Below are 21,542 nucleotides of genomic sequence, written 5' to 3' on the forward strand. Positions count from 1 at the left end.
CCCCCCCTTGTGCTGGGTTTATAACGACTAACGATCATTTTTCTAATTTCATAGACAACAAAAGACCCCCCCTTGACTCGAAAGCTGGATCCGCCCCTGCATTGGAGATAGAGGCGGAATACATGCTATTGAAACGGTTAAAGACGGAAACTTTACCTGAATTTCAAAATTTATTTTTCATAAATTTGTACCAAAAAACTAGTGATTCATATTTTGTGTTAATTTTTTTTCGATAACGATCAAAATTCCAGTGTTGATCAGAGTATGTTGGGTTTAAAATATTTTTCTTTTGAAATTTATAGATGGTCCGCTAATTTTGTCCATCAGTGTATTTAATAAATAAAAATTTAATATTCTTTGATTTTATTATTATTTATATTATTGGCTTTGTTTGTGAGTTTTAATCACTAAGTTCTAACAAGAAATAAATTCAAAGTCAAAATGTATTGATCGATTGAAATCCGATTACCTCGAACACGGACAGGTTAAGTAGGATTTCCAAATCAACATTTCTGATGTCTTCATACCAAAAAGTATGTGCAGTACGACTTTTTGTTAAATCAATTTGCTGTCTATATTGAGGAGAATGTTTTGTTATTTTAATGAGAAAGAATACAAGATTGTGCATCCACTAATCTAAAAGATAGTATTTTGTCAAAACTTGGCTGGAAGGCTAAAATAAACGTTTTTTAATTGTTTTTTGCACCTAATTGTCTGTCGACCTATATTTTTTCTGTTGTTCAGAAAATCCGGAAATAGCTATTCACTGCGAATGTAACTTGTTATAGTGGAACAAATACCTTAATTTTAATAAACTCATAAATAAAGCAAGTTTTTCTTAACATTTTAATTCCGATATTGCCAAGTAATGTCAATAATTTGTTTCGGTAAATAACCAAGTGTAGCATTGTCAAGAATATCCACAAAGAAAAAGAAGAATATAATCCACAAAACCAAAACAAAAATTGATAGTGCACCATTTTATCTCATTCAATTATCTATTTAACAAACTGCTTTGAATGCTACTTGAAATTCAGTATTGGAATTTAAAGATCTCTATAACAAATTCCATTTTGTGTTGGGCAAGAAGCGATTATTGATAATCAGTTATTCGTTATTTTTTATGTTAACTGCAGCATCTATTTATTTTGTAAAATAGTCGGTATCTAAATCAAACGGAGATTTCCATTTCGGAAGCTGTTAGAATTAGAAATAAGATAGACAACTTATGTACATGTTTAGCTTTTAGATGAATCAATATTGTAAGTTTTTACCTTTACGTATACGGGTTTTTCCACTGGAACAGAAACGGTTTTGGTCACTGTGACAGGGTACGGTTTGGGAACCTCAACAGGTACTTTGACTTCATACGGCACATAAACCGGGTGCGGTACTTTCACTTCATAGGGTTTTGGCACTTCCACCTACAATTCAAATGTTTTCATGTCGTAGAAATTATTCACCGTGTAATTAGATTAATAATTCGTTGAGCTAATACCAATATAGTTTCGGAAATATTGACCTAGGAATACTTACAGGTACTTGGATATGTACTGGAACCGCATATGGCTTGGGTACTTCAACAGGGTAAGGTTGTGGTACGGGCACTTGTTTTTCAACAGTTACTGGGTATGGTTGAGGCACAGGAACGGGAACATGTTGAGTAACTGTCCTCAATTCATGCGTGTGAGTGTGAGTTTGAACATTTCCAGAAGTGTATCCAGAATAGCCGCTTCCATATCCATTTGTGCTATATCCACTTCCGTATGCATTTGTATTATATCCACTTCCATAATTACCTATATATTCGTTAGAACCTAAAATATAATATTAATGCTCACTGCTAGTGATTAAGTATTTTGCAAACCTAAATATGTTCTGACAGGTAAATTCACATTTAACCTGGAATATTTAAAGCGGATATAAAATAGAAATATTTAGCCATTTTCATGCGTTTGTCCTTATTGGCCCTATTTATACACAGGGAGTTTTTCATTTATGTTGTCAAATACAAAATTTGCAGGCTTACGTTTTGCCGCGACGATGATAAATTGGCGGATAACTTTTTGTTGCGACATTTGAATAAATTTCCTTGCACGGTCTATGCACCTTATGGAATTTGATTTTGATAATTTAGTCCATTAAAATACCGGACGGCAACTTTAGTAAAACCATAGTGTTATTTTGGAAATTTGTCACATAATTTACACGGTAAATAAATACTTGTTACTTATGATTTAATTGTTGAGTATTAATGAAGAATATAAATGTAAAATAAATGGGAGAATGCACTCTGTCCAGCATGCACAAGTAACCGCAGTTAAAAAACTTTCTCTCAACCTTCCGTTTCTGATTTTAATGTGGGCTTGTCCGAAAAAATACACAGAATCCATCCCGCAAACAAAAATAAAAACATACTTATAACGTTATCGATGGAAGTTGATTTTAATCGGTTTTCGCCGAGGTACAGGAAATGCCGCTTCTAATATAACGGAAAATCTCAAAATCTGACGACAATATTGAAATGAAATTGCTAAATGGTCGATGCGGAAAACTGACCGTAAAATAGAGCATGCACGAGCGACTATTATGATTATTTACGAAAAATAAAAGCTATAGAAGCATTAATTTGTGCAGTGCATAAGTCTTGAATAATTTTGATACAAAGTGTATTCTAAAGATCATATAATTAATATACAATTATGCTTTTGTAAAGTTTGAAATTTGTATTGTTTTTTTTAATAAATTTCGATTAGAGCGCTGTGGCAGGGATTTTCGATTTGTCACAATAGGCGGATTTAGTATGACCAAGAAAACCGTTTGTGAGGATAGCTGACCAAGACACCAAATGAAATGAAAAGTAAAAGGGATGTATATCCTATATCAAAAGGACATTTCAGACCACAGTTTAGACGTTTACAAGCAACAGCAAATAATGTTCTTAACGCAGTTAACGAAATAAAAAGGCGACGCTTATTCCGCCGCCTCGATAACGATGGTACATAAGAAAAACTGCAACTGCTAAAAATAATTTGAAAATAGAAAATAAATTTAGCCGTGTAGATATATTTCTAGTAGATTTTGACTCTTAAAACGTCTCATTTAACTTACTATTAAGTAGTATTTTAAATTAATTCAATTGTGGTCTGGTAGAAAATGAATGAAAGCAAACGTTGCAAAGAAAACTTTGAATCATTACAAAGAAAACATTGCAATGAGAAAGAAATCATGAACGTTAAATGATTAATATAATTAAAATTTTCTACTGGAAAAAAGTATCTTTGTATATTTTTTTATGAAAAAGCACAGCGAAAACTATGCATACATGAAATATTTGATGGCAAACATACCAACAGTTACTTTTTGATTAATTTTAAAATGCGCTTATCGCAATTTTCGGTGTAAGATAAAGTCAAAACCTCATTAAGTTTGCCTTTTCTTGCAAATCAGAAAGTAAAATTTGTGAAACATTTGAAAGGCTGGAATCGTTCATGGAATATAGGCGGAATCCATAAGCACAAGTACGCAAAACTCCAATTTTTGAGAAAACCCTTTAGTCAGGTAATGGTTCATTAATAGTAATAAAATATGGCTAGTGATAGAGTGACAGATTAGCTATAGTGATAAAGCTACAAGTGCTGTTTGGTCAACTTTACACATTTTTGTCCCAAAGCTTTATTATAACATTAAACTGTGACATAAGATGCAAACATCAATACTACACTACGAAAAGTGAATTGACGGCTCCAGCTTCATGCTGATGCTGATCCCTTGTTCTCAAATTTTATAAATATAAGCATGTGTACTATCGTGTTGTATGGCTATAAATTGTGTTAAATGTATACTATAGTTTCATTGGTCAATCGCTAATAGTTCTTAAAATAAAGTTGAAATACTGGGAGTCAACTTCTTTAGTTGCTCCTTTGTATATGCCATTTAGAAAATTACACCTTGTATCAAAGTCCAACTTTTATTAAAGTAATTAAACTGCTCTTGAATGTTTTAGCGTGTTCATGATGGTTAATAAATATCATTAAAATATATGAGAGAAAATAGGCTTGGATTTAAACATAATGATATGTGGACAATTTTATGTGAGGGAGAATAAATTGTCTTTCTGAGGGAGTCTCCAAAAGGCTGGGAATAAATTGGACTGTGAATTCTTTAGCAGTAAATAATATTTCCATTTCGTTAGGGTTTGCTCAACAAAGTTTTCGTTCAAGTCGCTCGAGGTTATTTTTTTAAGAATCACTATTTAAGTGTAATAATTTTTGATAGCTAGAAGAATAAAATTTTGGGCGGCGTTTAACTTGGTAATGTACTAATCGCAGTTACATTGTTGATTCACACATTATCGAGTTTCATTTATAAATAAATTTGAAAAATGATGACATTAATAATAAAAATGTTGTACCCCAAATTAAAAATAATATTCTTGAATGCACTTTTCCAATGCATCTTATTTAACACTGTAATTTAGAAAAAAGGCTCGAAGAGTCTAACTTATAAGTAAGTAAAACGTATTGTTTTGTTTGGTAAATATTTGTCATTATGCTACGTTCTGAATTCACTTTAAAATATTATATGTTGTGAGCCTGCTTCTAAAAACGCCACTTAGGTAATATTTGCTTGATGTTAGCTAGACATTGAGTAACTCAGAAAACTTTATTTTTCAACTTCTATTTAAAACAATATATGATCGAAAATTTAAGTAACGTAATAAACATATCAATAGACTACGTTCTCAAGACATTTTTTTATTTGATTATCATTTATTATTCATATTTTAAAGGTTAAACAAAAAAAATTACATAATTAGCAAGAAATATTTAAAAACTAATTTGGTATTAATAAACCACTAGTTTTCAGGGACCGTTTATATGTTAGTAGAGCGAACCTATTAACAGGGACAAATAAGATAATAACGTTAAAAATTTCTTTAGAAATAATGAATTATTAAAATTCTTCGCAGTGTTACCAAGGCGATTCGAGTAAAGCAATTTTGAAAAAAAATTCTACGACTGTCAAATCGCTACAATCTTAGAAACTTTAATTTCATGTTAACTTACTCATGTCTCTTTATAAATAAAATGAAGTATTTCTTTAAATAATTAGAGTTATTGTTACTGGCTGAGGTATATTATAATATATCATGCATTAAAAATCGGTTACTCTATGCGTACATCATTGGTATTTAATGAATAATTAGTTGCAATCAATACTAAATTATAGTGCCGTTCAACTGATTCATGATCAACAACTGATTAATTATTAGAAAATAAAAAAATACAAAAAAATTGCTTTACTCCAACTATTTTTTTATTTTTTATTCTGTTGATGAACTTAGACATATGTACCTTCAGGGTCAACAAAATATTCAAAAGTGACAATAAATGCGGCTAACTCTGCCTAGATAACGACTTTAGCAAATCGTTGGTTACTTTAAATTACGTTGGTTAAATAAGAAAATTATATTTAATGTTTAACCATTATCAAGTGTACGTATTATTGGAAGACGATATCAATAAGATTAATAGTGAATATTGAAGAAGTAAAATTATGTTCTTGTGTATCAAATATGAAGCGATAGCTTTAATTTCCGGAAATTTATCTGACTTGATCTCTCAATTGTTTTACGAGTAATTAATTTGCCGAAAAATTAAAGAACTGGTTCGAGCCATTTGGTTTATTTTTAAACTTTAGCTAGGAGGATCCCGAACTTTCGAGATTTTAATTTTTTTCATTTGCCGCCCTTTAGACAATTTATCTGAGACGCTTGATTTTTACCAAAACATTCACTAACAGAAAACAATTGGCTAAATAATCCTTCAAACAGATACCAAACCGATCTAAGAAATCAGTATTTATCCAGTTCCAAAGTTAGGGAAGATTCGGCTGTGTAACGTTCATTTTGTTGACCAGTTTATAGGGGCAGTACTCAAGTAGAACAGATCTAAGAATTAACCTGTATATCGATTCGTTTGCCTATTTTTTTTGTTGTCACGCATATTTATTCATTTAATAATTTATTTGAATCTAGATTCACTAAAGCATAATTAGGTATTTACTCCTGTTAATGCAAAAGATCTAATTGAAACGAGCAGACAACAAAATTAGATAAGTTCTAAATGGTTAAGACGGATCCATGATTTCAAATCCTTTTTATTGGGAAGAAGTGTACTATTCTTTTTTTAAGTTACTTTGATAATTATTTCTTTCGTTAATGAAGAATGTTATAATTCCTTGTTATCGCGTGGAAATGCTGTATGTTTAAGTGACAAAATTGTGTGGCGAAAAACTCAACAGAAGCAATAAAGTAATATTATTAATTCAATTTAAGTGATATTAATCCAATTGCAATTGATATTGTTATCATTATTTTATATTGCAATATATTGAATTACAAATGTTTAAAGCTCAACAAAAGTCGTTGAACTGCGATTCAGCTCTGAAAACCCCTTTTGTTCAAAATAATAATAACTAAAGCAACAATGGGAAATTCACTTAACTGCACTTTTAAATCTTGTTTTTGAATATTTAGCTTTATGCCTTTACATCTTACATCCTTAAATTTACCTCCAGCTCCAGAAGAATACAATGCCAAGTTTCCACTCAAAGCTCCTTGGTTGGTAGAAAAATCTCCATTAAGAGAATTGGCTGAGCCAAATTCGTAAGCACCAATGCTACGCTTTTTGGCTACCTTGGCATCGTTGTTTGATGTGGGTGCAGCTTGAACGAGTACTAAGCTGATTGCAACGAAAGCTGCAAACTGGAAAAATAAATCTTAAGTAAAATATTCCATTTCAAAATTAGATCGATTTTCCAAATTTTCGGTTTTGTAAAAGAGCAGCTGGAAAAGTAGTGAAATGTTAATATTAATTGAATACTGCCACTATGAAAAAATTGTGATAGCAGATCTTAATTAACAGCAGATGTTTGCTATATTGAGAAAACTTAATATCAGTGTATATGGCTCACCAAAAACGTCTTCATCTCTTCGGCTTTTTGGTTGATTGACCCGTTTTATACGAAAATTATGATTTTATATGGAAACTAAGTAATTTTTGAAGGACAGTATAACCTGCTATTCGGGTTTTCTTTTGGGAATTCCACCGAATATTCCAAAGTGTAGGTTTATTTCCATTAAAAAGATGGGCAGACATATGTTGATTTAAATCTATTAATGCAATCATTATAATTCCTTAAATAATATAATTTAATTACTTGGAATTGCCCGCCTTATGATATATTATTAGAACCTTAGAGATTATATAATATTATGCAGAGTGCGTGTTAATCAGTAACGTTATTTACGACGCTATTGATTTTCTTGGGGTGAATGTGCATATAAAAATCCTGATTTCTACATACAACTGCCATTATTACATTGTTACACTTTAAAAGTTGCTATTTCTAAATTTCGATTAACATTTGGTCGCGAAGAAAAAATTTGGAATATTTTTATTGATTACCTGTTTGAAATTTATTTCATTATAGTTGAAAGTTTAGTTAAGGCAAATTTGCAATAATGGGAGTAATCATTAGTATTTGTATAAGAGTAAATAATGTATGCGGGTAACTGTGCTTTGATTATGGGTTATTAAATAAGCTTCATTTCTATATTACGAATTAAAGTTTTAAACCAGTGTAAAACTAAATCAGTTATTACCTTCGTATCCGTTATCCTATAAAGATATTTGCAAGACTAAAGCATATAACTCTCATATCTTTGTCCAGTTGACTGCCCATTGAATAACTTCCTTTTTGAAGTCAATGAATTAGCCGTATAAGTCACAATTATGCTCACTGCGTCTTCATGCCATGTAAGTTTACATCTTTTACCCTCCTTTATACAATACAATACAATTTTACAACGTGTAGCGTAATAGCTCCCTTCCCTTATTTCGAAATCGTCACGAAACGTAAATTGTGTCCTGGTAAATAAATGTCTCGTAGTCGTCTTTGAGCACGGTTGTAAATTATTCGTGAAAAAACTTTCCAAATTTGATTAAGTCAATCTCGTCTCTTGACTCTTTTCCCCAACATCATATTGTGTCATAAATGCAGTTGACTAATCTGATTTGGAAGTGGATAATTGGCATAATTTGAAAGGAAAGCTTTTTACAGTCTTGTCTTTAATGTCTTTTAATTTTTAAAAACATATTGTCCTTATTGTAAAACTTTTTAAATACACAGCGAAGAATCAACATAATCAAGCATTTGTTTTGCAACTGTTCATGCCTCGTCTGCTTTTAATCCTGAGTCACGCTAGAATTGTCTGCATATCATATTTCATAGGTACAGCTTCATTGCTACAGTCATCATAAATTATAATTACAAAATATCTTGCAGGAGCACAAGTAGCAACTATTTGTTTTTGTTACTATGTATTTCTGTTGTCAACGTTTAGGTACTTGAGCGTTGGTTACGCACAATCTATTGTTAATTGCTCCATCATAGGTTGTCTATAGGAAACATTAAGTAATTTTTTTCAAATTAGTGTGTTGTAGAATGTACATCTACATAAATGGAACGCATTTCTTTAAAACTTTGTCCAATTTTCAGTTCTACTTTATATGATTCGAGTTCTACTTTACAAAAGTATCCTCCCTAGTAAGATGATCTTCATTGATTACTCAATCAAATATCCAAATAAAACAAGGGAACTAATCTAGTTGCGTCTAATATTGGTCTCAACAATTCAACTTTGAATGATGATCATTAATTAACCGTATACTCATTTGGATATTTAAAACGTACAAAAGACCTGAGCAAAAGAGCGTATATAGTATAAACCATGCTTTATTTTATGAAATACTGCGCTGTAAATGTAACGCATAGCTTAAATATTATCTACATTTCGAATACGAATATTAATATAATACGAATACAATCGGCAATCAGATTTAAAAAATTCTATGATCGAATCATAGCTCTATTCTTGGGCATAATTCAAGTTATAAGGTAAGCAACAAAATCTAGTAACTAAACAAATTCAAATTCAAAATATGCTTTATTGACACAGAAAATCGGAAATACGTTTTCTGGGCAAAGCGAATGATACATGAAAATAGACACAAAAAACGAAAAACAACAATACAAAGCATAAAACAGCAATATAGTGAACAATGCTATTCAAATCAATACAATCAGTAAGTCTTAAATACTCTCAACATCCCAGCAAGAAACTGAAAGTTTGTTTCTGTTGCAAACAGAACATGACGGTATTGTTTGGAAAAAATAGTTAAACAATGAACATCCAGTGTAAATGGTAATAAGTGAACTCGGCCATAGTTGGATTTGGCACTGCTTGTAAAATACTAAATAATGATAAATAATATCGGGTATCTCAGACAGAAAAACATTATAGCTTGTCTTCTGAGTAATTCTTAGTTCTGAGTAATAGTATAATAGCTTGTCTTCATTTTGAGCCATTTGAGAGATATTCATTTTTATATTTTCCGCCCGAAACTTATTTTAACTTCTTTTTTAATTCCGAGTAAGGCTATGCAGACAAAAATGTATTACAAGCTTACCTCTATTTATTTTATTACTTATGTAACTCCATAAATACAAAAAATAAAGAACAATATTATTTGGCGTGAAAACAAGAATACTTTATTTTTAGGAAATACAAACTTTAACACTTTATTACAGGCACTTAAATTGTCGTGGCACGGAGAGTGGCAAAATACGCAGTAAGTAAATTCTGCAAGAACAATGTGACTGGTTAATACAAAACAATACAAAATTATAAATAATATCAATGCAAAATTATAAATCTCTAATGATGCCGGAGAACAGTCGATCAAAGATCCAAATTACTGAGAAGATCTATTAGAAGATTACTTACTACTTACTATATCTACTAGAAGATTATTATAACATTGTATAATTTTTGCTCTCTAGGCTTCCCCATATTACTCGCAGAAGATTTAAACTTTGGCGAAGAAAACATAACAGTATTTAAACACCGTGTACAATAAATGTATATAAGTTATTGCTTAACTTATAACTTAGCTTTTGTCCAAAGATACGACTATGAATTGATACAAAAATATACAAATTATTTAGCCGACTAAGAAGCTATTAATAGTCGTTAAAATTATTTACCTATTCATCTGATTCGTTGCATAATTTTCCTCGAATAAACAAACTAATAACTGCCGACAATCACTATTAATTGTTTATTATTTTCAGGTAAGTTTATTATGAATGCTCAATGGCCAACGCATTCGACCTCCTCCTAACCGGGTCGAATTAAATTCGAAAATAGGGCTTAGACGCTTTAGTTCAGGTAAATACCTATATTTAGTAATTTGCTATCGAGTGAAAAACAATGATAAATCCCAATTTTCGCATGATCAATGGTGATTTTAGGTCAATCAAAGTTTTAGTACACTAATGAAAATATACTTATGGTCGAGTTTTATAAAGGTTATGCTTCAAAAAATTATACCAATTTTAAGCTAGAAGTTATTTAGGTTTATTGATTTTTGTCATAAAACTGAACGGATTTCCAATGTTTGTTCCAACGATAGTGAATAAATGCCATCGTTTTTAACCCATCTACAGAGTGTCTCACGGTCAGCGTCCATTAGAATATTTCTGGAAATAATGCGATATGAATCCTGCAAATTTGCATAATAGACACTTTGGAACATTTCGGACACACTCTTTTTAGATGAAATAACAGCGATATTCTGCGACTTCCGGTTATATCGAAAGTGGTCTCAAACTTACTTATTTTAAATGGGACACCCTGTATAATGTTTTTTTGTGTTTCTTTTTTCATTTCCAATAGCTTTTATTAAAAGTTTTTCTACTCTACTTTATCCGTTTCTGAGCAAAAAACAGTTTTTATCAAAATTTTACCATTAACAGGGTGTCGCCTAAAGTAAAAAAACATTTTCAAAAATGAATGAATCAAACTCAAAATTTAGATATTACGGGGCTCGATAATGAATTATAGGAAAAAGAAATTTAGATACAGCATAGTGGAAAAATAACAACAATTATTTTAAATACAAAGATACGTTGCTATTAGAATAAAACTATAATCAAAATGCTTTTAATATTATCAATATAAGTTCAGCTATATATATTATGGACCACAGTGTACCATAAAGCTATATTGCTTAGGCAGCATAATTTTTTGTTTATCGCGAGAGCGACCTTTTTAGTTAGTCGTCGTCAAATTGCTGCTGATACAGAATCGTTTTCGTGTTCGGAAATCTACTTTTGTACTGTGTTGTTCTTTATCATTTATCAATATACTTTTATTCATACATTAAGAGTGTGTCCACTTTATTTCACCAACAGTTGCTGATTCATTCAATAGATATGCTAAAATATTTCCTATCTATCCACATATGGTGTCCCTATACCTAACTCGAGTAGTTTTAGGCTTATTTACGGTTTTGTTCTAATTGCGCTAACGTTTACAAAATTCAGCTGGATCAAGTTGGTCAAATGTTCTTCTGATTCGGGATAGTAGTTCCCCCGCTGAATCGAGGGGAGTACAGTAAATTATTTGCTTTATTGTTCCCCAAAAGTGGTGTGGACAAAGTGGTAAAATATTAGTCATAAAAATATTGATGACCTTGTTTTTTTATGTTTCAATTCCAGTCTCGGGTCTCGTAAAGCTTTAGTCAACTTGAATAAAATAAATGAGTAGCAACTCATCAACTCAGAGAGCGGCAATGACTCAAATGCGCGACTCAACACATTGTTACCCAGGTCAGGATGGGAATCACGTACTTCGTGAAAATATGTTAGCTGTATTCACCTTTTAACGTTCATATTATGTGTTGTTTATCGAGCTGATGCATTGTCAACGATTCAATATCATTTTCTAAAGCCACGATGCAGAAAATTACCATCAATAAAGAGAGATCATTCCTATAATCCTTCGCGACAACAGATGATCAGTTTTTCTAGTTGAGTGCTTCCTTCTCTCATGACATGAAGGCTTGAATCACTCCGTATTCTACAATAATGACTATTGAGAGTATCGTTCAAATAAAATGCTCACTCATCACTAAAGCAAATGTTGAACAGCAATCGGTGCTGATTGGTAATCAAAACTTGCATCGTCCCGCAACATTCAATTCTCCTGTCTGGAGCAACTTCATTTAATCCCTGATGAAGCTGCATATAATATGGATGTTCTGATTCTGTGCAATTTGAAAATTTTTCGAACCGATTGTTGTCCCGTTAAAAATTGTCCGCAAACTTCTATTTGAGCAGGTTCATCTAAAATTCTAGATCACTTTTTTATTCTCCAGAAAACAATTCCTTAAATTTCTGTTTTATCTTCTTAATATAAGTTCTTTAACGCTTTGATCCGGAATGTCGCTGATGCAATACCTATTTGTGCGGTTTATAAAAGGCAACGTTCCTCACCCCCAATAAATAAGACAATTTCAATGCGTATCGCAATTGCATAAACTGCTTGTATTTAATTTAGTGACAGAAGGTCATACTTTTGAGCTAGGAAATAATAAAACAGCGACATTTGGTAGTGGCTAGTGAGTTAATCATACTCTCAATTATCTTGTTGACTTGTTTTTGGAATTTATTGTTATTGGCATAATTTTCGACATATTGGCACTTATGCCTAAAAAAACTCGCGTTGAGTGCTGGAAATTTTCCTCAGATTATTTGAAAATAAAAGCGCAAATGACTTCTTCCAGACAACTTTTCATATAGCTGTGGGCTCTCATAACTACATTAATTTTCAATTTCTCGATCAACATATCGAATTATTTTCCTTCAAATATAGAACTGTGGTTTCTTTTTTGTACTACGTTTGAGCACCTTTGTTTCACACGTTGTACACCTTTGTTTCAGAAAATATCGTAAGTCACCGCTCGCACGTACTGCTAAAAGTGAATTTTATGTTTGTATGGAAAATAAAGATTCTGTAATAACTGTAATACTTTGATAACGTACCGAATATCGCTGGAATATTCCGAGCGGTTTCAATATTATTAATTGATATGCTTTTTTCTTTATAAAAGTTCATAGCGGAACAATTTTAAATCCATTGCTTATATATAGAGCAAGTAATGATTCATTTTTCTTGTAGAACTTTCATAGAGTATGTTTGGGTTAAAAAACTCTTCGCGTAAAATATGTTTGTTCTTTTCAATTATAATTTTTTCGTTAACTTTCATGTTGCTAAATTTTAGAAGATACCATTAAGACAAATTTAGAAAAAAATCTGGCTACTGGTTTTCACTTAAAATGACTTAAAATCCGTCTTTACCTACTTTTCTTGCTCTGCGATACCGATGCGTATAAAATGCAAAAAAAAAATAAAAATAAAAAATATAGCCTGGAATATTCCCATAAAAATTCTGGCTTAACCATTTTATTAACAATCGCTCAAAGCTGAAAATATACCTACCGACTGTCATTGCTAAAAATATTAAATTTAATTATTATTTTTACTAAACTTTATTAACTAGGTAGTACTTCTTATTGACTGGATAATTATAAATTTACCCGTGGTGTAAAGCCAAGATTCTTTGAGATTGAATGATTAATATTAGGTACCTATATCGATTTTTTTACACTCCTGGTATTGCATCAATAAAAATCGGTAGAAATGGATTTTCTGCAATTTTAAGCGAGAATCAGTCGAAATTTGTTTTCCGTAAAAATTGCTCTTTTGGTTCTCTTTGAAATTTGACAACACCAAAATTTACGTAGTCCGCAATGACTACAAATATACATTTGTATATTATTTTGCATTTACAAAATAAAAATAATAACAAAATATTAAAATCACTTGCTAGTAGTCGACTGCGCATTTTGATTACCTACTTAAAGCATACGAAAATAATTGAAATTGAACAATAAATAAATCTTTTTCAAAGTAATGTTATAATGTATCTGTTGTAGTTAGTTCTTCACCTGAATACACTGTGTATATGTATATCAATGAAAAAATACCTCTCATAAAGTTGGGACATTAATATGTCATGCAGAATCTCTTTATGCGAATTTCGTTTTAATTATTTACTGCGGGTGTAGATAACGAATATCTATGTATAGGGCTGGTCAACTTTTCAATAGATTCATAAAACTTCGGTACGAGTACAAATCTTTTTATTTAAAAATGCGAATGCTTTGAGTTGCTCTATTAACATTTTATTTAACATAACAACAACATCATGTCTTTATTCATTAAGAAAATGCTATCGACCATTGCCGTCTTTCCTCTTATTTAACATATGAAACCAAATAATTATATAAACTGTTTGATATTTCGATTCAATTTTGTCTTCCTGGCACTTTTATAGTTAAGGGTTTTTTGGTACAATAAAAGGGAAAGGGGTTTTATCAAGCGAATACCACTCCACTTTATATGCAATTAGAAGCATTATTTAAATTAATATTTGAGTTTATTTTAATTTAAAAATAATATTATAGGTAAATAAATTCGCGGAATAGAATGGATGCGTCTATGGATATATCTGTGTATAACTCCATTTTTATTGTACAGGGTGTTCGAATAATGCGTTAGGAAATTTTAAGGATGATACTACATGCGGAAATAATAGTAGTAGTTCATATGACAAAAATTCGAAATTGAATACTTTCCGAGTTACAGCTCATCAAATTTCATTTTTTTTTTAAATTTTTGATCCATTCTGCACATTTCTTCGCGGATCAAATTGAAAATCGTTACAGAGTTTCAGCTTAGTGATTTATAACTTTCTAATAAAAAAATGTTTCTTCATTTTGCCACTAGATGGCACTTGGCATTAAATCGGCAATTTATTTCCGCATAACTTTTTTGACACGCCAAATATCGCGAAACGAAATATTCTCTTCGTAACCTCTTCGTTTACGAGCAAATCGACACCAAAGTTTTTATCACTCTCAAGCCTGTATTCTTGGATTTAATTGCTGTCGCAGCAAATCAAGTCATCTGGTTTAAAAATGTGCAAAATTTGACAATTTATAGTACCTAATTATTGTATTACTGTTCAATTTTGACTAAATTTTTGTGTTGCATTTGAGTGCAGCACTTGAATATTCTTTATTGGCCAGTGGGGTCGAAGCCTTAACTTTTGAATTCGTGAATTGTCGATAAAAATTTGGCTAGTTTAACAGCTAAACAGTTGCCTTCACCATATATACAGAAAATGCTTAAATGTACTGAATCAATTTCCGCCTGAGGTTTTCTAGCTTTAAGATAAGTACTTGCTTTTAATTTATCATTTTATTATTATTAAATTGAAATTAAAATATTAAATAAGCCAGCAGAGGTAAAATTTGCTGTATATATTTCTGTGCTTATATAAAGATAAAAGCTTTGGCTCTATATAGAGCGTTAGTTCGAGAGCCATCTCTTAACCATGAGGTGCAGTGAAGAAAATCGGGCGGCGGGCATTTAAAGAGCATCTACCGATAAACTTCGCCGTTTATCCGTTAGATGGCCACCAAATAGAAATATCACAAGGTGGGACTGGTATCAACGTTGCCACTAATTTTCTGGGGTTTCGGACCAATCGTTATAATATTGCAACTAACAACTGATCGCTTCATTGTGTTCATGATTCCATATCTGTTTCAGGTACGTAACTTATTGCAATGTTCAGTTTATGCTTACTATTTACTTTTCGCTAGATAATGCGTTGTGTTTTGTTTCTGTAGGCTGCTTTCTCTCTAAAGGATATTAGATTTCCTGCTCACTTTCGCAACTGTGTATGACATTTGTCAATTCAAATTCGAAAGTGAGGTTACCAACTTCAGAATCGTAAACATTGACGGCAATTTTTGCGATTGAAATCTATTTACCATCATAAACGAATTGTTGCTGTATTACCAACTCCGAAGTAAGTACGTTTTAGTAGTTGCATTGCCCAAGTAACGAAAGTTGAGTTTTTGTGTTTCAAAGTTTTTAATCGATCGGATCAAACCATGGGGTTTGGTTAAAGTTTTATGTATAAAGTTTCAGGAGAACTTATCGTTTGAGATTTGCGGTATTCCAAGTTTTTAGTTCTTTTAACTGAACGGACACTTGATATGATGTTAAGCAGAATGTTACCATACATTTCTGTAGAAACACTTACACATAGACTGTCCCAAAACGATGTAATCACAGGAAAATTAGACTGTTGGGTGTTATTTGCTGTTAAATTGTTTTTTTTTAAGTTGCGGCAGTTTATGTCTCGACAAGGACTCGACTGTCTCTATAATTCATTTAACTTTTTAAATGTCGCCCATTGATTGAGGCTATCTAGCCCGTCGATGGGCCCAACACAGGTTATTTTTTAAACAAAGAGTGGGTAGTTATTCTTTAATATTATCTACTCTTTTAAAATTTCTTAATTAAACTAAGTGATTTTTTAGCTTAAACACGGTGATTATAGTGAAATAATGTAAATGTTTATCGGCTTAACTTCGAAAGCTTTCAAGATGGTACTGGAAGACGGTTCATAAAATACTCAACAGCTTGTATCGATTAAAACAAGGTGAACGTAGTTTCTTATATTCTATGACTATGGTGATTTTACGCCGTGTCAATAGATAATTCTTTCCACAGTGTCCACAGCTTACAATTGTTTCCAAATTCTCAGTTTCGTATTCTTATTTTTCCTTTCTCGGAAGACGGGCTAACATCAAAACATTTTAGGTCTTAGCCACTTTCTGATGGTTCAAACTCACTACTGTACCATGCAAAAGCATTTTTGCCTTTCGAATAGTCAATTTTATGTTTGTTATTTGGTATTTTTTCAAATTTATTTTTATTTTGCCAGCTCTTATTATCGCATAAATATTTTATTCAGGAGTAGTGGGACAGTCTCCACACATAAGAAAGATGACATGTTTTGTCACAGAATAATGCTCAAAATTGAAAACATAAAAACAAATCAATTCTGTCGTTGTGGTAAAGAAACACAGGCGGTCCACTCGGGATTCAAATTGTTTATGCACCGGGAACGAGGGTTTCAGAAAATGGAACAACGACTCACCGTTCGTATAGTGGCATTAATGCGTAGGTACCACCAATAGTCGTTGCACGATTGAAAACATTCAACATTTTTGCCACGTTCGCCACAATTTACCTGATTTTTTTTAATTGTTTAACGTACAAAGTGATAATTCACCTGTTAAACTTGATCCACTAAGTACTTACAAGTAGCGCAAGTTACAACTTCAATATCAGTACAGTAACAAAAACCAACCACAAAAACTCGACTTTGGAATAGTTGAATCAACCTTTCAATACGAACATAATTTTTTTTGCAACGCATAATAATAATTTTCTTACTTTGCAGGTCATGGCCGCTATGAATGTTGCGAACTATCTCCAAATTGTAGATAGATCTTGGCGGTCAGCTAATGGACATACGTTGTCAGGGTATTTGTCGATTCGTCATGAACATGCAAAGCAGCGGAATTTTCATATCGACAGTCCAGAAAACATTGTCTGCAAATTCCTACAAGGGCCTCTTGAAGAGCTAGTAATTTTCCATTTAAAGTGTTTGTATGGGATTAGTGTTGGAGATCTCCTGACTGCTTATCAATCGCAAACTTGCCTTGTTCAAACGTTTATAAAACTACTACAAGCACAAAAAGATGAAAATTGGTGTTTGCCTGTGATGTACTCAGTTTGTTCAGATTTGAGGCTAATTGCCCAACAGGCAGAAAAGCAACGTACTGGTGCAACAGAAAAACCTGGAGAATATTTAGAAAAAGCTGCGGAATGCTTATTGGCATGCTTCAGAATTTGTGCTGCAGATAACAGAACTGATGACCGGGATACGAAACGTAAAGGAATGATGGGCCTGGTTAATCAACTTTTTAAAGTTTACTTCAGAATTAATAAACTTCATCTTTGCAAACCTTTAATTAGGGCTATAGAATCTAGTCCATTTAAAGACTCCTTTTCATTAAGCCAGCAGATTACCTATCGTTATTTTGTGGGCCGAAAAGCTATGTTTGATAGTGACTACAAAGCAGCTGATAAATATTTAAGCTATGCTTTTGAAAATTGTCACAAACTGTCCCGAAAAAATAAAAGACTAATCTTAATTTACCTTGTTCCTGTAAAGATGCTTTTGGGTTATATTCCGAGTAGGAACGTTTTGGAAAAGTATGACGTTTTGGAATTTTCCGGCCTAGTTGATGCTGTCTGCCAAGGCAATTTAAAAATCTTTGACGAAATCATGGATTACCATGAGTCGTTTTTTATTGACAGTGGTATCTATCTCATTGTGGATAAATTGAAAATTATTGCGTATAGAAATCTCTTCAAAAAAGTGTATTTGATCTTGAACAAACATCAGATTCCGGTAGAGTCGTTGCAGACTGCTTTGGAATTTCTCAACCAAGATGTTGACTTAGATGAAACAGAATGTATTGTTGCCAATTTAATTAATGAAGGAAAAATTAAAGGCTATATATCTCATCAACATAGAAAAGTTGTCGTTAGCAAACAAAATCCTTTTCCATCACTTACATCAACGTAGACGGTTGTAGATTTAATATTTAAGGTACGTTTTGATTTGTATCATTGTATTATTTAAGAACTTTATTGTTTGTATCATGATGATAAACGATTTATTTACTAGAGGATATTTACTTTAGCAGTTCCTTTGATTTCCCCAGTGCTCGTTTCTTTGCCTGTAACTGGTCAGTCCATATTGCTCGCAAGCAGCACGAACAAACAAACGCAACAAATGGATGATTGATACCATCGATTAACTAAGTATGATTGATACAAATCATATTAGTCGTGTTTCAGCCGTTCGCCGACTTACTCTTGCTTAAAACCAAAGACAAAGAATGAATTGACCTGATTTTAGAAACCTCAAAAGCACGGGTTCGGTCGAGAAGCAGTCAATTTTTGTGGTATCTTCGCTTTGCAATGGTTCCAACACAGGCTGCAGCTCTTAACAGTAATTTACCATTCATGTTGAAACCATAAGAGCGCAAACACAGAACGATCATGTGTACAATTTTTCTTGCGAATGAAACGATCTTAATAAATAGTACAAACACAAAGAAATAACTGCATGAAAACAGTAATAAGCCCCTGAGTGCGAACGAACTCATGTGCAGGAGCAAAAATTATATTTTTTTTTGTGAATAGGTACATGGTGGGTATGTAGTTTTTTCTGAAAAATATGGAAGTTGCCTCATTTAGGGGCAACTTTACAGTACCCGCGTAAATAATGATACTCCCATTTTATTTTTTGAACCTTAATAGTTATTGTCACAAAATTTGGGACGCGCACATAAGATCAAATTGCCCATCTTTTGACATAAAAAGGGCTGCTGAAAATGCCAAAGTCACAGTTTTACGCCACTTTCGTTTATCTTTCGTAATGGAATGGGTAGTCAAGTGACACCTTCTTTGGAAGCTCTGTACATCCTCATGTCAACCTTCAATTTGTTGATTATTTGTTTCAGCAGTTTTCGAATGACCGATTGCCAATTAAATATCTGATGAGTATTCTATCGATGTACAAAATTGTTTTTGTATCTAAACCGACTCCACCTTAATTATCACACACAGCAAGGTCTACCCAGATAATTTGAAACTTTATAAAATATAACTTTTAAGAATTCGATTTTATTAAATGTTTAAAAATGGTCAACATTGAACTATAACTAAAAATTCGAGCGTCCCGTATTTAAATGCATCACACTGTATGTACTTAGCGGAAAATCGGTAAATAATATTTTTACTGTAGTGAAAACCCTTTTAAATATATTCCTTTGGTCATTAAAATCGCTTTTTTTATTTATGAATTAAAGAAATTGTTTTCTACTTGTTTGCTAGTGATTGGTTATTATTTCCTCCAAAAAACGCCAAAAACATTGTCTGATTAGTAGGAATTGACCGATTTAAAATTATAAAAACAATGATCTTAAATTATCTTTTTATAATCTAATGAATTAAATTTTACCCTTATTGAGATTAATTCACTCTTTGTTCTGAGGCGACAAGTACAGTCGCTATTGTTACTTAGAAAAATTGTATTATTCTCGAAAAGTGACAACAAGCCTATCTACTTTGCTATAAAAGTTTGGGAAGTCTTTTTAAAGGCGCCTGAGTAAGATTAATATTTGCCAGTTTCACTTTCCCAGTAGATTTATGCCCCACTCTAGGGAAAGGCAGACTCAGAACTTTTTTATATAAATAAATCCATCCAGAAATTCTCATAGTTAAGAATATTGTCTCTTGTTCCAGTCGAGAATTGTTTTCTATTTACTTCCCAGTAAGGAAATGGTAATAGTGAAAACCGCCCCAAGGTTGTAATAAATTGCAAATTGCTTTATATATACCCGACTTGAAACTGTTGTTTTATGTAATAGTGCCTATCTATTTGATGGAAAAATGGAAGAAAGCGAAGTTTGCTTGGCGGAAACGCTGATAAATGTTCCAAATATATTCAACTTGGTTTTATGGATGCTTAATGGATAACTTTGTAAACAGTTACGGTTAAAAGACTTGTCACACAAAGCTGGTTCGACCATATTTTATTCAAAGATAGGTTTGTTTTTCTATTTTAAAGAATCCTAAATGAAAATGCTCAAATTTTATGTTTTGAGTAAGTTAGTTAAGTTATCCAAAGTAAATATTACCGAATTAACTGTGGATAAATAGCCTGGACGATTTACGAAAATCGTTTCACACACTTCTTTAAAATGTCCATTGAATTTCAGACTTTCCAGTTTATGGTAGGACAATGTTTAATGATAGATCTACATCTAATCGTGTGCTAATAAAGATATAACATTAAATCCGTGTCACTTTAAAAACCATCTAAATACTTAGTGGCTTTTCGGTTTGGAGGCTGCAAAAATATTTGACCTATTCATTAGCTTTCTTCTAGATAAATGTGCCGCAAACAAGTTGAAACTCTTTGAATGCGAATAAAGAAAATTTCCGAGAAATTAAGTCGCTTTGCATAATCGTCCAGCTTTAGGGCTTGAGCTTTGCTAATTTTTAACAAATGCTCTGAAGATTTCTGTCCTTGCCAATTGCCTCTAAACCAGTGGTTCCCAAACTTTTCTCGTGGACAACTTTTAAAGTTTCACTATTTTCGGTAGACCCCCTGCTGTTACATTTCTACTATATTCCCACAACTCCTCAAAAATATCACCCCCAATTGGGGGTGTTAAGAAGAAAGTGTTAAAAAGAAAAAAGTATCATATTGTAGGGTAAAATTTATTTAAATTTAGTTAACTGTGCGACTGGTTGCCTAAACAGTGGGTTGGCTTCACACACAAAAAAGCATATGACTAGGTAAGATAGAAAGAGACGGCCGTATGTTTGACGTTTGACAAAAGACGCCGGTTTCCGGATCAGAGGAGTTCGTTGTACTCGGGGATGATTAGGGGACGGACAGGAGGTCAAAGCGACGTAGTAGACGAAAAGACGCGGCTTGGCTGTAAAATTTAGAAGACGAATACGACATAGAGTAAGTAAAATAAGAGAGGTGGCAATCATATGGGCGTCCTTGTTACCGCGTTACGCAGGTAGCGCTGCAACTGGCTGACCGGCGACTGAC

General features: G+C 32.3%; 3 protein-coding genes across 5 annotated transcripts in view; 2 read left to right on the forward strand and 1 right to left on the reverse strand.

The window, feature by feature from the left end:
- Window positions 1-7,063, reverse strand: part of LOC109534579 (anther-specific proline-rich protein APG) — a 9,929-nt gene extending 2,866 nt beyond the window's left edge. Inside the window, exons 1-4 of the mRNA XM_048670216.1 lie at window positions 6,979-7,063; window positions 6,577-6,769; window positions 1,537-1,817; window positions 1,275-1,424 (exon numbers count right to left, since the gene is read on the reverse strand). Coding sequence (XP_048526173.1) covers window positions 1,275-1,424; window positions 1,537-1,817; window positions 6,577-6,769; window positions 6,979-6,993 — 639 coding nt within the window. The 5' untranslated portion in view covers window positions 6,994-7,063. The remainder of the gene's footprint in view (window positions 1-1,274; window positions 1,425-1,536; window positions 1,818-6,576; window positions 6,770-6,978) is intronic.
- Window positions 1-21,542, forward strand: part of LOC109533899 (disks large 1 tumor suppressor protein) — a 476,297-nt gene that overhangs the window by 87,092 nt on the left and 367,663 nt on the right. The window lies entirely within an intron of this gene.
- LOC109534580 (PCI domain-containing protein 2 homolog) lies at window positions 15,716-18,592 on the forward strand. 3 transcript variants are annotated; one of them, XM_019900299.2, is made up of 2 exons: window positions 15,716-15,851; window positions 17,298-18,592. In XM_019900299.2, exon 2 carries the CDS (start codon window positions 17,301-17,303, stop codon window positions 18,489-18,491), a length of 1,191 nt encoding a protein of 396 aa, XP_019755858.1. In that variant the 5' UTR covers window positions 15,716-15,851; window positions 17,298-17,300; the 3' UTR covers window positions 18,492-18,592. The 3 variants fall into 3 exon arrangements, with proteins under 3 accessions (XP_019755858.1, XP_048526169.1, XP_048526170.1); XM_048670212.1 differs by having other exon boundaries at window positions 15,720-15,855; XM_048670213.1 differs by lacking the exon at window positions 15,716-15,851 and adding an exon at window positions 16,773-17,014.

The sequence above is a fragment of the Dendroctonus ponderosae genome, unplaced genomic scaffold, assembly GCF_020466585.1.
Source record: "Dendroctonus ponderosae isolate FM_Combo_2020 unplaced genomic scaffold, Dpon_F_20191213v2 Dpon_F_20191213_1, whole genome shotgun sequence".
Lineage (NCBI taxonomy): Eukaryota > Metazoa > Arthropoda > Insecta > Coleoptera > Curculionidae > Dendroctonus > Dendroctonus ponderosae.